Source organism: Schistocerca gregaria, chromosome 7 (genome assembly GCF_023897955.1).
Source record: "Schistocerca gregaria isolate iqSchGreg1 chromosome 7, iqSchGreg1.2, whole genome shotgun sequence".
NCBI lineage: Eukaryota > Metazoa > Arthropoda > Insecta > Orthoptera > Acrididae > Schistocerca > Schistocerca gregaria.
In genome coordinates this window covers 396240580-396255506 of record NC_064926.1, presented here as the reverse complement: position 1 = coordinate 396255506, position 14927 = coordinate 396240580, and the positions used below count along the sequence as shown (strand labels likewise).

General features: G+C 45.6%; 1 protein-coding gene across 1 annotated transcript in view; it reads right to left on the bottom strand.

Annotated features, from left to right (window-relative positions):
* Nucleotides 1-2211, bottom strand: part of LOC126281237 (endochitinase-like) — an 85770-nt gene extending 83559 nt beyond the window's left edge. The window contains exon 1 of the mRNA XM_049980009.1: nt 2015-2211. Coding sequence (XP_049835966.1) covers nt 2015-2086 — 72 coding nt within the window. The 5' untranslated portion in view covers nt 2087-2211. The remainder of the gene's footprint in view (nt 1-2014) is intronic.
* Nucleotides 2212-14927: the final 12716 nt, after the last annotated feature.

Here is a 14927-nt window from a genome sequence, read left to right as displayed (position 1 = left end):
TGAGGGACTTAGTGGATTCCAGAAAACTTTAAACATAATTAGAACGTTTTTCTGAAGTTTTTCTCGCTTACAGGTTTAACATAAAGTCTTGGGTAATTTCGAAGAATGATTGCCTATCGAAGTCGTGGGGTCCAAACGACACATATCGAAGGTGCAATCGTAAACCGATTATGTGAGTCCAGTGCCGGGTGTTGTGATCATTTATTTGTGATCGTAATTTTTATCTGTTTTTCATCGTTCCCTTAGCTGCTCTAAATTACATATCTCCACGAATTGTTTGTGAGCTGCTAGGGAAACTGTGGTGTTTTTGACGTTTCTTCGGCGGATTCTCTCACACGGAAAAATGTAATCCCATGTTTATCCTGCGTAGAAAATTATTCGACTATTCGTCGTAAATATGGAGTACTACCACATGAGGGAAGAATGGACTCTGTAGACTAAGGTGGTGCGAAGTGTGTAAAACTTCGTAAGAACAGTTTCGATGCTGAAATACCGTTACAGTTTCATTGCGGACAGTGTGGAAAACGAACGAGTATCAGCAAGAATGCATGGTTCGACTGTGCCAAATTATCCATCCAGACCACCGTAATGGAATTTCACGTGGCCACAACACCGACGACAAGTGAAGTGCGGTGTCTTCTTTGGAATTGCTAGTAGTTTTATAACGCTTTTCTTTTGTCGTTGCTGCAATGACCACTGTAAACAGGGTAGCATTCATCTCACGCTATGTGATGAGAGCTCTACGTCATAGTGACGTAGGCACGCGTCATCATGAGAGTCACGAGTTGTCCTATCGACTGTTATGTGCATTTTGTATATATCGACTGTTGTGTGCGTCTTTAATCTGTGTTATTATTTATGTGCTTTCATTGTCCTATTGTCCGGTGTTGCTAGCGTTTACGTCGTTCTGAACATGGGCTCTATCGGAAATGAGAGAACTTTCGAGCAGATCCATGAAGATAGTCTGAAAGATTTCATTATCTATCTTAGTTGATTTCCAACAAAAAGGCAAAATTAAATTAAATGGAACTAGATAGTTTAATGTTTAATAGCAACATTCGGAATTATCTTCAGAACCACTTCAATTTCTCAGTTTAACGTTTCTGCCCACATGAATTATGTGCAATTCATTGGATTTTATAAAAATAGGAAACACTGTAATTTCTTCCTATTTCACTTTTTTACCCACATGATTTATTCAATATTAATCGGATTGAAAACATGACTACACACTTTTTTAACTTTCGTTATGGTTATGATTCCTTCATTCAGATATTCGTTACGTTGACGAAACACACAATAACATCCCACGTTCTTTGGATTGCAACTTAATAATTAATTACTTCACTTTTCTGTCCATACGATTTATCCACGATTCGTCGTATTTAAAAAGAATGACAAGCTTTTTTTGATTTCGTTATGGCTCCTTCGTTCAGACATTAATTATGTTCATGAAATACACAATAACATCGCAAATTGTTGGGATTACATTTAACAATTCATTCAGCTGGGATGAGCATATCACACAACTGCTGCCACTTCGTTTGTACACATGTATTTATATTTAGCTTTGACGTTATCGGTACAACTGCAAAGATCGATATACGTACTCATTTAGTCGATTTAGGTTATTTACGTCATGATGAAGTAGCGCTACGTCGTTATGACGTAGAGTTCTCCTCACCTAGCGTGAGATGAATGCTACCCCTGTAAACATACTCATAACACCCGCCACGGGAGTCGCACGTCGATTTACGATCGCACGTTCGATATGTATCGTCGGGACCCCGCGACTTCGATAGGCAATCATTCCTCGAAATCACGAAGTATTTAACACATTTACTCATTTTTAAAGCACTCAGAAGTTTGAAGCTGCTTTAAACGATAATGATCGATTCCTTAAGGAACTGGGATTTACTGGTTGGAGCGTATGGCAGTGATTTTGAAATACAGCAAAGATGAAAAGACGGCCAGGTAGCCGGTAGCGAGCGGCGTGTGGCGGCGGAGTACTGACCTGCGTAGCCGCGCGCATGCTGTCTGTTGGTAGCTGGCGACTGTGGACTGGCGCGGGCACGGCACGCCGCATCTCGGCCTCTGACGGCGCGTCAAACGCTCCCACAGTGCGCAAGCGCGCCAGCCGGCCGTTTAGCCACCGTCCGCCGAGGTCAAGGAACACCCGCCACCTGCCTTACGGTCGAGAGCGTTGCTACTGCCCAGGGGCAACCCAGGGAGCAGCAGAATCGCACACGCGTTACCCGTCCGACCGACCGGCAAAATGGACCTGTGTAGGTATTCTGACCGACCGACGAACTCTATTTGTCGGAATGTTGAGCGGTTAGCGCTACCGACAGCCGACAAACCTGGCCCCCCTCCCCCCTCCTACCACCACACTACCGCAACGAATTGTGCCGTGTGTAGTACTGTCGTGCCAAAGTAGCTACAAAAGTTCGTCTTTGGCCACTGCTCGTCGGTTTAAATGCTGTTCTAATATACGCGACAGAGAGTGAGGCGGACTACACTTTAAAGACAAAGTTTGTAGAGAATTTAAAGACTGCAGATATTTGTTGGAGACGTCGTGCGAGGATTACAGCAATATGGATGCAAGAGATTAAGCACTTTTTTCAAAGGTTCTGAAATGGTTTCGTGTGGCACATAGAATAAAAATGTAGACCTCTTGTACTTCTATTTTTAGGTTTTATTTTCGTTGCGTTCGTTGTTTTGCGGGAAGAGATCTAACAGCGAGGTCATCGGTCTCATAGGACTAGGGAAGGAAGTCGGCCGTGCCCTGTCAAAGGAACCATCCCGGCATTTGCCTAAAGCGATTTAGGGAAATCACGGAAAACCTAAATCAGGATGGCCGGACGCGGAATTGAACCGTCGTCATCCCGAATGCGAGTTCAGTGTGCTAAGCACAGCGCCACCTCGCTCGGTTTTTATTTTCGATATTTATCGGAAACGAAATTTAAAAACCAAAACATCGGCCTTCAATGGTTGTTAATTCATAAAATGTACTTGCTTCATTGTTGTGTTAGAAAAGAAGTCTTACCTACATCCAAGCCCTATGCTATGAAGAACAAAAGTGTCTTTTTTCCAGTTCTAACAGCTGCTAAATTCTTTACTTCTTATTTATCTGGTATTGTATTTACAAGAGGGTGTCTGCCACACCATGAGTAGTCTTACTTCTTAGAATTTGAAATGAGTTTCTTAAATTTACAGGTCATCTTTTATGCTACGTACATGAATTAATAAAGTTTACATGAAGGTCTTTTGAAACTTCCTGGCAGATTAAAACTGTGTGCCGGACCGAGACTCGAACTCGGGACCTTTGCCTTTCGCGGGCAAGTGCTCTACCAACTGAACTACCCAACCACGACTCACGCCCCGTCCTCACAGCTTTACTTCTGCCAGTATCTCGTCTCCTACCCTGCAAAATGCACTTGCCCGCGAAAGGCAAAGGTCCCGAGTTCGAGTCTCGGTCCGGCACACAGTTTTAATCTGCCAGGAAGTTTCATATCAGGGCACACTCCTCTGAAGAGTGAAAATCTCATTCTGGAAACATCCCCCAGGCTGTGGCTAAGCCATGTCTCCACAATATCCTTTCTTTCAGGAGTGTATAGTTCTGCAAGGTACGCAGGAGAGCTTCTGTAAAGTTTGGAAGGTTGGAGACGAGGTACTGGCAGAAGTAAAGCTGTGTGGACGGGGCGTGAGTCGTGCTTGGGTAGCTGCGTTGGTAGAGCACTTGCCCGCGAAAGGCAAAGGTCCCGAGTTCGAGTCTCGGTCCGGCACACAGTTTTAATCTGCCAGGAAGTTTCATATCAGCGCACACTCCGCTGCAGAGTGAAAATCTCATTCATGAAGGTCTTTTTTTTTCTTATTTTGGTTTACCATGATATATTTCCTTATTCAACTATAAATCACACTGTGGTTTTGAAGAATCATTTTAACTAACAATAGCACAGATACAACAGCATTGAGTTTGAGGCCCACTTAACTTCTGGCAGTGACTAGAAATCGTGAAGTTCTCATGCAGCTTACAGCCTCTCTCATGACTGAATTGTTTTTGTTAAGAAAGAAGTTTGATGATGTCCAGCTCCATAATACACGACTCATCCCATTACGAAAATTGGTTCCCAGCTGCTCAAGGAAAAGAACGTGGGCGAACTCCTTTCTGTGAATGAGCCAGTTATCTGCTCTTAGTTTTCGTTATACAGACGGAGAAGGGAAGAAAGGAAAGGAAACGGAGGCGATCACTTCTGTCAGCTGCATCGGGACATTACACGGAACCAGCGCTACGAGTGAAAATGTGTACCGGTCAGGGATTCGAACCCGGAGTCTCCTGCTTATTAGGCAAGTGCGTTAACTACTGCACCAGATGGGACACAGCGTTAGTGCAACTGCGCGGACTATCTTGGCCTACCTCAAGGCCAAGCCACACTCCCATCGAGCGGCGCCTGTCCACTTCCTCCAAGTTCGCTACTCTGAGATTCCCCCAGGAGATCGGGCGTATTAGTGCATCTGCACTGAAGAAGGTGGATTTCTAGCTCAGCTGGCGTATCAATTACATGAATGCGTGGAGTCTGTTCTTTCGCGCGTGTCCGAAAGAACAGATACCATGCATTCATATAATCACAATTTTCTGTTGACTTTTTTTTGTCTTGTTACCTCTAAAACAACCAAGGCAAAACGTCAGTTTTTGTTTCTGTGTAAAACCAAGCGGGATCTCGTAGAGCATAAACTCAAGGTACATAAGGTAAACAGATGACAACAAAAGGACGCTGATCACTGTCGGTCGCGACGGCTGTAGGCTGCCACTAAATTGGTTGTTCAAATGGCTCTAAGCACTATGGGACTTAACATCTGAGGTCATCAGTCCCCTAGACTTAGAACTACTTAAACCTAACTAACCTAAGGACATCACACACATCGATGCCCGAGACAGGATTCGAACCTGCGACCGTAGCAGCAGAGCAGTTCCGGACTGAAGCGCCTAGAACCGCTCGGCCACAATGGCCGGCCTAAATTGGTGGGTCAGCCGATATATTGTTGCGTGTGTAGGGGCCTCGCGGAGTCTACGTCCATTGCATCCAACGTCACGTGACTATGCTAGCCGTAAAGTTTGAAAGTCATTGGATCATTGGTACAGAGAGATCCCATTCAACAGTATCACGAATCTTGTATACACGACTAAAGTACACCCACGTTGTCGGCGGCTCTCGTACTGCATGCTGATATTGGCAATTCGTTGACACTGGCCTTAGCCAAGCAGGTGATGATATACAGTAACCAATGACAATAGCTAAATCTAATGACTTCTTTTGGCAGTAGGCACAAACTGATTACATATTTTTGTTTTCGGTATGGAGTGCGCCAGATTAGCTTTTAGTGATGTGGTTTTATGAATTTTAAGTTTTCTCTCTGATTTTCGGATTTCTTTAGTGACTGTAAAAACCCAGATGTGCTCGCACCTAAGCCTGAGGCCTAGGTCAGGTTGGAATACGCTGCTCGTGGGTTGGCGAAGCCAACGAATCTCAACACGAAAGCGTTTATAATACACTCCTGGAAATTGAAATAAGAACACCGTGAATTCATTGTCCCAGGAAGGGGAAACTTTATTGACACATTCCTGGGGTCAGATACATCACATGATCACACTGACAGAACCACAGGCACATAGACACAGGCAACAGAGCATGCACAATGTTGGCACTAGTACAGTGTATATCCACCTTTCGCAGCAATGCAGGCTGCTATTCTCCCATGGATACGATCGTAGAGATGCTGGATGTAGTCCTGTGGAACGGCTTGCCATGCCATTTCCACATGGCGCCTCAGTTCGACCAGCGTCCGTGCTGGACGTGCAGACCGCGTGAGACGACGCTTCATCCAGTCCCAAACATTCTCAATGGGGGACAGATCCGGAGATCTTGCTGGCCAGGGTAGTTGACTTACACCTTCTAGAGCACGTTGGGTGGCACGGGATACATGCGGACGTGCATTGTCCTGTCGGAACAGCAAGTTCCCTTGCCGGTCTAGGAATGGTAGAACGATGGGTTCGATGACGGTTTGGATGTACCGTGCACTATTCAGTGTCCCCTCGACGATCACCAGAGGTGTACGGCCAGTGTAGGAGATCGCTCCCCACACCATGATGCCAGGTGTTGACCCTGTGTGCCTCGGTCGTATGCAGTCCTTATTGTGGCGTTCACCTGCACGGCGCCAAACACGCATACGACCATCATTGGCACCAAGGCAGAAGCGACTGTCATCGCTGAAGACGACACGTCTCCATTCGTCCCTCCATTCACGCCTGTCGCAGCACCACTGGAGGCGGGCTGCACGATGTTGGGGCGTGAGCGGAAGACGGCCTAACGGTGTGCGGGACCGTAGCCCAGCTTCATGGAGACGGTTGCGAATGGTCCTCGCCGATACCCCAGGAGCAACAGTGTCCCTAATTTGCTGGGAAGTGGCGGTGCGGTTCCCTACGGCACTGCGTAGGATCCTACGGTCTTGGCGTGTATCCGTGCGTCGCTCCGGTCCGGTCCCAGGTCGACGGGCACGTGCACCTTCCGCCGACCACTGGCGACAACATCGATGTACTGTGGAGACCTCACGCCCCACGTGTTGAGAAATTCGGCGGCACGTCCACCCGGCCTCCCGCATGCCCACTATACGCCCTCTCTCAAAGTCCGTCAACTGCACATACGGTTCACGACCACGCTGTCGCGGCATGCTACCAGTGTTAAAGACTGCGATGGAGCTCCGTATGCCACGGCAAACTGGCTGACACTGACGGCGGCGGTGCACAAATGCTGCGCAGCTAGCGCCATTCGACGGCCAACACCGCGGTTCCTGGTGTGTCCGCTGTGCCGTGCGTGTGATCATTGCTTGTACAGCCCTCTCGCAGTGTCCGGAGCAAGTATGGTGGGTCTGACACACCGGTGTCAATGTGTTCTTTTTTCCATTTCCAGGAGTGTATTACTGATATTTAAAAAAAATGTAACATTATATTTATCGCTTTTGCTGGTGATAAGCTTCTGAAATGCTAAAATGATGCATAGAAAATTTTTACTTGTGGATAATGAAATTCTATATCCCACCAACCTGCATCAGATTTCCATCAGACCGACGGGAGGCGGCCAGAGTGTCCGAGTGGTTCTAGGCGCCTCAGTCCGGAACCGCGCTGCTGCTACGGTCGCAGTTTCGAATCCTGCCTAGGGCATGGATGTGTGTGATGTCCTTAGGATAGTTAGGTTTAAGTAGTTCTAAGTTCTAGGGGACTGATGATCTCAGATGTTAAGTCCCATAGTGCTCAGAGCCATTTGAACCATTTTGAACCGACGAGAACGCAGACCGACGGCATTGTTTAGAGGCCTGTGACCGACCTCAAAATTATGCAGTTTGCGTAATTACATTGCCCGGATACTGATAGAAACGACCGGTAAAAGAGATCTCAGGGACGCTGAAATAAAAGTTTGATAAAGTAATTGCCGATGGAAGACTAGGAGCGTTCGGCGGTGGCCACCAAACAATTCGTCGGCATCTCTTCTTCGCTGCTACCTGAAAAAGTTCTAAAATGCAGCATAATAGTTTGATATATGGAATTAATGAAAAAGGGTAGTAGATTGTTAATTTAAACACGGCTATTGTAATTAAATTAGCGTAACTATTTAATCAAAAGTTATAGATACAAGAGCAACACTTACATTTCGTGAAACAGCGGTCGAAAACAAACGAAAGAGAAAGCTCACAGCTCCTGCTTTTATATAATTCAAAAACAAATTACGGCGACTGCCTTTTCGACATTCTTTAGCCGGCAGCTGTGGACGAGCGGTTCTAGGAGCCTAAGTCGGGAACCTTGCTGCTGCGACGGTCGCAGGTTCGATTCCTGCCTCGGGCATGGATGTGTGTGCTGTCCTTAGGTTAGTTAGGTTTAAGTACTTCTAAGTCTAGGGGACTGATGGCCTCACATGTTAAGTCGCATTGTGCTTAGAGCCATTTGAACCATTTTGATCATTCTTTAGCGGAACAGCAAAAGAATCCATTCTTTACATTAAATCGTGACCTTTTATCCTTACTTTATAGATTTATTTACACAGGGAAAATTAATTCTTAATGTATTTTAGCCTTAATTAAAAAAATTCTAGCATATTCTATTAATTGTTTAAAAAAGCAACATTTCACGTTATTGCCATAAAACACTGCTGTATACAGTGGCTCCACGTATACTTTCGTGATTGCAATAATCTACTTGCATATCTTATTTCAGATTCTGCGGAGAATTCCAACCATTTGATTAAATTATAAATTAATTAGTTAAATAATTAATTATAAATTAATGGAAAATATACCAGATAACTATATTTACGAACAATTGAAAATTACTAACGACAACCTCATTACACATTTAAGTCTGACTCATGATTCATCGGACCAACCGTTACAAATAGCAGCAAGCAAAGGGAAAAACAGCCGACACAGTAAGAGCACTTTTATCTCTATACGCGATTCACTGGCGTCGTAACAACTTGCATTCGATACCTGGAATAAACGTGGGTTAAAGCTTTGAAGAGATTAGTACAAAGCCCTTTCGCTTATATGCTCGTTCCAATTCTTTTCACAGGTCAAGAATTGCTGTATCTACTTTCCTTGATCCGTGACTCCCAGAATCTCGTTTGAGAAAACCGCTAGTTGGGTTTAGTTTGACCATTGTTTCAGGAATCAAGCTGGTTGCCGTGGAGACGATTACTCTATTCGGTTAGCCCCCGTTAAGTTACAAATAAAATACTTAATAGCTAAAGAAGAGTTATAGAAATACTGCGACAGACACTGCAATATTTTTTTAGATTTTGTACTGATGTTTATGGTATTTGTTAATATCTGTTTCGATGAATTATGCTGCAGGAGCATGCAGAAGTGAAACTTCGAATTTGAAGCTAAATTGCCGATTTATCGTACTTTGAAATATTTTTCAGAGAGAAAATTCTTTCGATTGTAGCCTCTGGTACAATGCTTTTAATCTTCGTTCATCCGTAGAGAAACTAAAATATTGCTCGCACGTAATCATCCACCACGTTATAGGTACTACTCGTAGTAACAACTACTTTAAAATGTGCTTAATGGCTTGGTGATCTATGTAATCCGGAGGAAGTGATTCAGACTACCACATATAACTCTTACCTGTAGATGAAAAATGCTCGGAATGTGTATACTTTGAACGGCTTGACAAGCAGCGCACTTCTACACCTCCGAGTTGATATATGAAGCCACACAAATCAACCCTTCAGTATAAACTCTTTGTTATACTGTGTCTCGATATTTTCCAACCTATAAAGCACCTCTTACCAGTTTCATAACTGTAAGCACACCTTTGTGGTAATGACCTGTATAAAGTAAGTTTCTCTCCTTTGACGTATTTCGATTTGCATCTGTCGCACCGTAAATTGTTCGCTAATAAATAAATGTGTAAGAACAGGTCACGGCTGCTTAGTATTATATTTCCGCTCATAGCACAAAATGTAAACAGAAAGCGTTATATAAAAGTTATATAACGATCCCAGTTTGATGTTGGTGATCTACGCAATACACAATGTTCAGTTCACAGATATGCCTACTCTACTGGGCAGCTAAGAAAGTCAGCCGATTGCTATTACAGGCTTCTGAGACTGGTGATTGTTTCTAGTCGAAAGGGACGCTACTTCCAGATAATGGGAGTGGCGGCGATGTTTCAATAGGAAACCACAGAACGATAGCACTAGGAGGAAGTTTTGTCGGTAGGGACTTGCTACAAACCGGAACTGTAAACACTGTACGCTCTGAAATAACAATTTTTCTGAACTGCAAAGAGCATTGTACGAACCCGGAAAGAACAAATGCCTAGGTATGCTGAGATACTGGATCTCTTGCTGTCAACAAGCCAAGGAGAGGAGCCGGAAAGAAATTAGTACACTTGGTAAGACGACGTTGATTTTGATCCGGTGGCTTCTTATGCCACCTAGGAGATGGTAGATGTGGTGACAGTAGTTTCTACGTCGTCTGCCAACAATAGCGTAGTGGCATAGCTACCAGAGCGTCACCTATGTCTACCCTTTAATAGGGAATGCTCACAACCAGGAATGCTCAGTGTTGTGCAGATGTGTATAGCAGGCAACCATGGCAGGGAGACACACTCGTCTTCCTACAGCCAACTGACCGAGTTTGATAGGGGTCAAATTGTGGCCTTCCCAGTGGAGGTATGGTCCATTCGGAGAATCGCCAGACATGTTGGAGGTGCTGCATCAGTTGCGCAACGATGCTGGAATCAATTGTCACGTGAACATTCTCACACCTGTAGACGAGGTTCTGGACGTGCACGCAGCACAGACGCACGCCAGTACCGTCGTTTTGTAAGGGAAGCAGCAGCTACTACAGTACAGATAAGAGGGCTTGTGAGTTGCGAACCGGCTATTAGCAGTGCGGCTACAAGCACGCATACCTCTAGGCCACTTTTGATTCACGCTACAGCATCGACGTGCACGGCTGGACTGCCGCCGTCAAGGGTCACTTGGAAGACGGAATGGCGTGCAGTGATCTTCAGCGATGAAAGCTGATTCTGCCTGCACGCAAGTGATGGTCGTTTGCGCACACGACGTAGATCTGGTGAGCGCGTGGAATGCATTCGTCCAAGACACACTAGCCCCACACCAGGGCTGTGCTACAACTCACATTCATCCTTGGTGTTAATGGAAGGGACGCTTTGTGCAAAATGTTTGAGAGCCGTTCTTTTGCCGCTTAGCAACAGCAAGGTGATGCGTGGTTCCAAGAGAATAATGTTCGCCCGCACACTTCCCCTGAAACTCAACGTGCTTTGCAAGATACGCAGCAACTTTCCTGGCTAGCACGATGTCCAGATTGGTCTCCAATCAAGCACGTTTTGGATAGGATGGGACTCGTGCGCCTTTTCAACCAACTGTTACAACCTACGAGAACAGGTCGAGCAGCCGTTGGATAGCGTATCCCAGGACAGTATTCGCCATTTCCACAGTTGACTGGATACCAGAGTCAGCGCCTGCGTTGCCGCCCATGGAAGTTATACCACGCGCTACTTGGTACCTTAAAACCACTTGTGCTGTTCACCTGTAAATGTAATCATCTGATGTACTCCATATGCATTATTGCAACAATGCAACGTGAGTGAATTGGAAACTTGTAAAAGGGTGTATTAATTTTTCTTCCGGCAGTGTGTATAAATTTTGTCATTTGCTTTTTCCGTTAGTGTTTAACCCGTTGAGTTAGCAGCTCTGCTGTGCTCAAGTTTTGACAAGTTTATTTTATTTAGCTTTGCGGCCGGATGCTCTTTCCCCACCGCAGTCCTCAGGTACCTAAGGCAGGGAAGTCTTGTGTGCCCCTGTCAGTGAACTATGTAAACTTTGTTCTGTGAGTATTGATCGTATTTTAATTGAAAGTGTACCGTAGTATCTGAGGCGCGAAGTGGGGTCCAGCCCAGCATAAAAACCATTCTCATAGTGGCTGGTGCACCACACACGTTCGTCAATATGCCGCTCGAGTCCGATCCGTGTCTGGCTCACCTTACAGTCTCACAAGCTTGCGAGCTCCGCAGTACGCTATACGACAGCCCTTGAATGGAATTCATGCAACAGCGTACGTGCCAGCACATTTTGAAAAGAACTTCTGAAGAATGCTAGAGCGGATGGGTGTGGAAAATATCACTCAATTATTATATATCACATTCATCAAAAGTATTCATAGAACTACTTTATGGAGGAATGGAAAACAAAATTTAAAACGGATTCTGAGAGAGCCAGTCTGGTTTTGGGGGAAGCAGAGGCAATCGAAAAGCATTTGTTGCAGTGAATGTAACAATAAAATGGTTCAAATGGCTCTGAGAACTATGGGACTTAACATCTGAGGTCGAAGGCCCTAGAACTTAGAACTACTTAAACTTAACTAACCTAGGGACATCACAAACATCCATGCCTGACGCAGGATTCGAACAGGCGACCGTAGCCGTCGCGCGGTTCCAGACTGAAGTGCCTAGAACCGCTCGGTCACAGAGGCCGGCGCATGTAACAATACCCTGAGGTGATAAAAGTCACGAGATACCTCCTAATATCGCATCGGACCTCCTTTTCCCCGGCGTAGTGCAGCAACTCGAGGTGGCATAGACTCTACAAGTCGTTGGAAGTCCCTGCAGAAATACTGAGCCACGTTCCCTCTATAGCCGTCCATAATTACGAAGTGTTGCCCTGCAGGATGTAGTACACAAACTGACCTCTCGATTACGCCCCATAGATGTTCTGTGAGATTCACGTTGAGCGACCTGTGTGGCCGAATGATGCATTTGAATTGTCCAGAATGTTCTTCAAACCAGTCGCGAACAGATGTGACCCAGTGACATGGTGCAGTGTTATCCACAGAAATTCCATCCTTGTTTGGGAACATAAAGTCCATGAATGGTTCAAATGTCTCTAAGCAGTTTGGGACTTAACACCTGACGTCATCGGGTCCCCTACACTTAGAACTACTTAAACCTAACCAACCTATCACACACATCCATGCCCGAGGCAGGATTCGAACCTGCTACCGTATCAGCAGCGCAGTTCCGCACTGAAGCGCCTAGAACCATTCGACCACAGCGGCCGGCCCTCCATGAATGGCTGTGAATGGTCTCCAAGAAGCCGAATATTACCGTTTCCCGTCAGTGGTCCATGTAAACACAGCCGACACCGTTATTGAGCCTCCACCACCTTGCAGTGTCTTGTTGACAACCTAAGTCCATGGCTTCGGTGGGCTGCCCCACCCTCGAACCCTACCATCAGTTCTTACCAATAGAAATCGAAACACATCTGACCAGTCTACAGTTTTCCAGTAGCGTAGCAGCCAACAGATGTGGTCACGACTCCAGGAGAGGCGCTACAGCCCGCAGCTCGTGGTCGTGCGGTGGCGTTCTCGCTTCACGCGCCCGGGTTCCTGGGTTCGATTCCCGGCGGGGACAGGGATTTTCTCTGCCTCGTGATGGCTAGGTGTTGTGTGATGTCGTTAGGTTTAAGTAGCGCTAAGTTCTAAGGGAATGATGAACATAGATGTTAAGTCCCACAGTGCTCCGAGCCATTTTTAGAGGCGCTGCAGATGATGTCGTGCTGTTAGCAAAAGGCCATAGCAGCAAATTTCACCGCAATGTCCTAACGGGTGCGTTCGTCGCACGTCCCACATTGTTTTCTGCTGTTATTTCACGCACTGCTGCTTGCCAGGCAGGGGCAACTCTGCGCCAACGCCGATGCTCTCGCTCGTTACGTGAAAGCCTTCGCTCACTGCGTTGTCCGTGCTCAGAGGTATTGGCTGAAATGTGGTGTTCTCGGCGCACTCTTGACACTGTGGATATAGGAATACTGAATTCCCTAACGATTTCCGGAATAGAATGTCCCATGTGTCTAGCTCCAACTACCATTCTGCGGCGTTAAATCTGTTAATCCCCGTCGTGTGACCATAATCACATTAGAAATCTTTACATATGAATCACCTGAGTGCAAATGACAGCTCCGGCAATGGACTGCCGTTTTATACTTTGTGTAACGCCGTACTACCCCCGTCTGTACGTGTACACTTCGCTAACCCATGATTTTTGCCACATCAGTGTAAAACAAACAAACAAGGAAAGGTACTTTGCATGCATAGATTTGCAGAAGGTTTTTGATAATGAGGAAGGGAATGAATCTTTTTCGGTTCGTAGACAGTCTGGTATCAAAACACTCTTCGTTTGCAGCACAATTGATCGGCCATCATTAACGGAATAGCACAAGAGACAAAAATTTGGAAAGGAATAAGGGAGGATCGTTCGTCGTCACCGCTGATATTTAATTTATGTATTGGAGAGGCACAGAGTGAAGTAAAATGGCGATGTGGGACCCATTTCTCATAGACAGAAGGTAAGCATGATATGGCTTGCGTTTGCTACATCGGTAGTCATCAAAACTGAACAGATATTCTAACGGCTGATTCATGAAATAGAATATGTGCTAGCTGGTCATTATAATACGCGCATAAACAAAACGCAGCACTCAGGTATCGATGTGCGCAGCAGGTGGAAATTCTGGGTGGCTAAGCATAAAACTTGGATAAGATACTCCTGAAGAGGTGAACGAATTTTGCTCTCTCGGAAGTAGAATACGTGAATTAGGAAAATGGAATAAAGTCAGAGCAACAATGACTGAATAAGGCGAAATGGCTTTCCATAAAATAAACGGCTACTAAATTCCAAACACATAATCCTTGAGACAGTAAAAATATTCATGGAGCACAGCTCTGTATAGGTGGAGAACGTGGGAAATGGGGAAGACAGACTTTTGAAATATTATGATACATGGTCCTGTTCATGACCAGGTGGATAAATCGAGTAAGGAATGAAGATCTCCTCCATAGATCCATCAAGGAAAAATCCCAAACAAAGAACATATGAAACAAAAGGATAGAATTATTGGGCACATGCAGTGGGGTGACAAAAGTCATAAGATTGCGATATGCACATATACAGGTGGCGGAGGGAGGGAATCGCATTGGTGGCGTACATACACCATCTGATGGAAAGTATCACGACAGGCCGGTGTAATGCGCAGCTGACCACTAAATGTCACGAGAGGCAGACCAGTCAGTGTAAAAGCAGGCGGGAAGTATTGTGTTGTCAGCACAACTTCGATAACAGCAGAATGGTTCGAGCAGGAGAACTCACTGCCTTTGAAGGTGGACTAGTCGTTGGAGGTCACCTGAGTAACAGTCCGCCCCGATAGCTGAATGGTCAGTGTGACAGACTGCCCTCCTAAGGGGCCCGGGTTCGATTCCCGGGTTGGGGATTTTCCCTGGGTTCGGGACTTTCTCCGCTCAGGGACTGGGTGTTCTGTTGTCTTGATCATCATTTCATCCCCATCCGGCGCGCA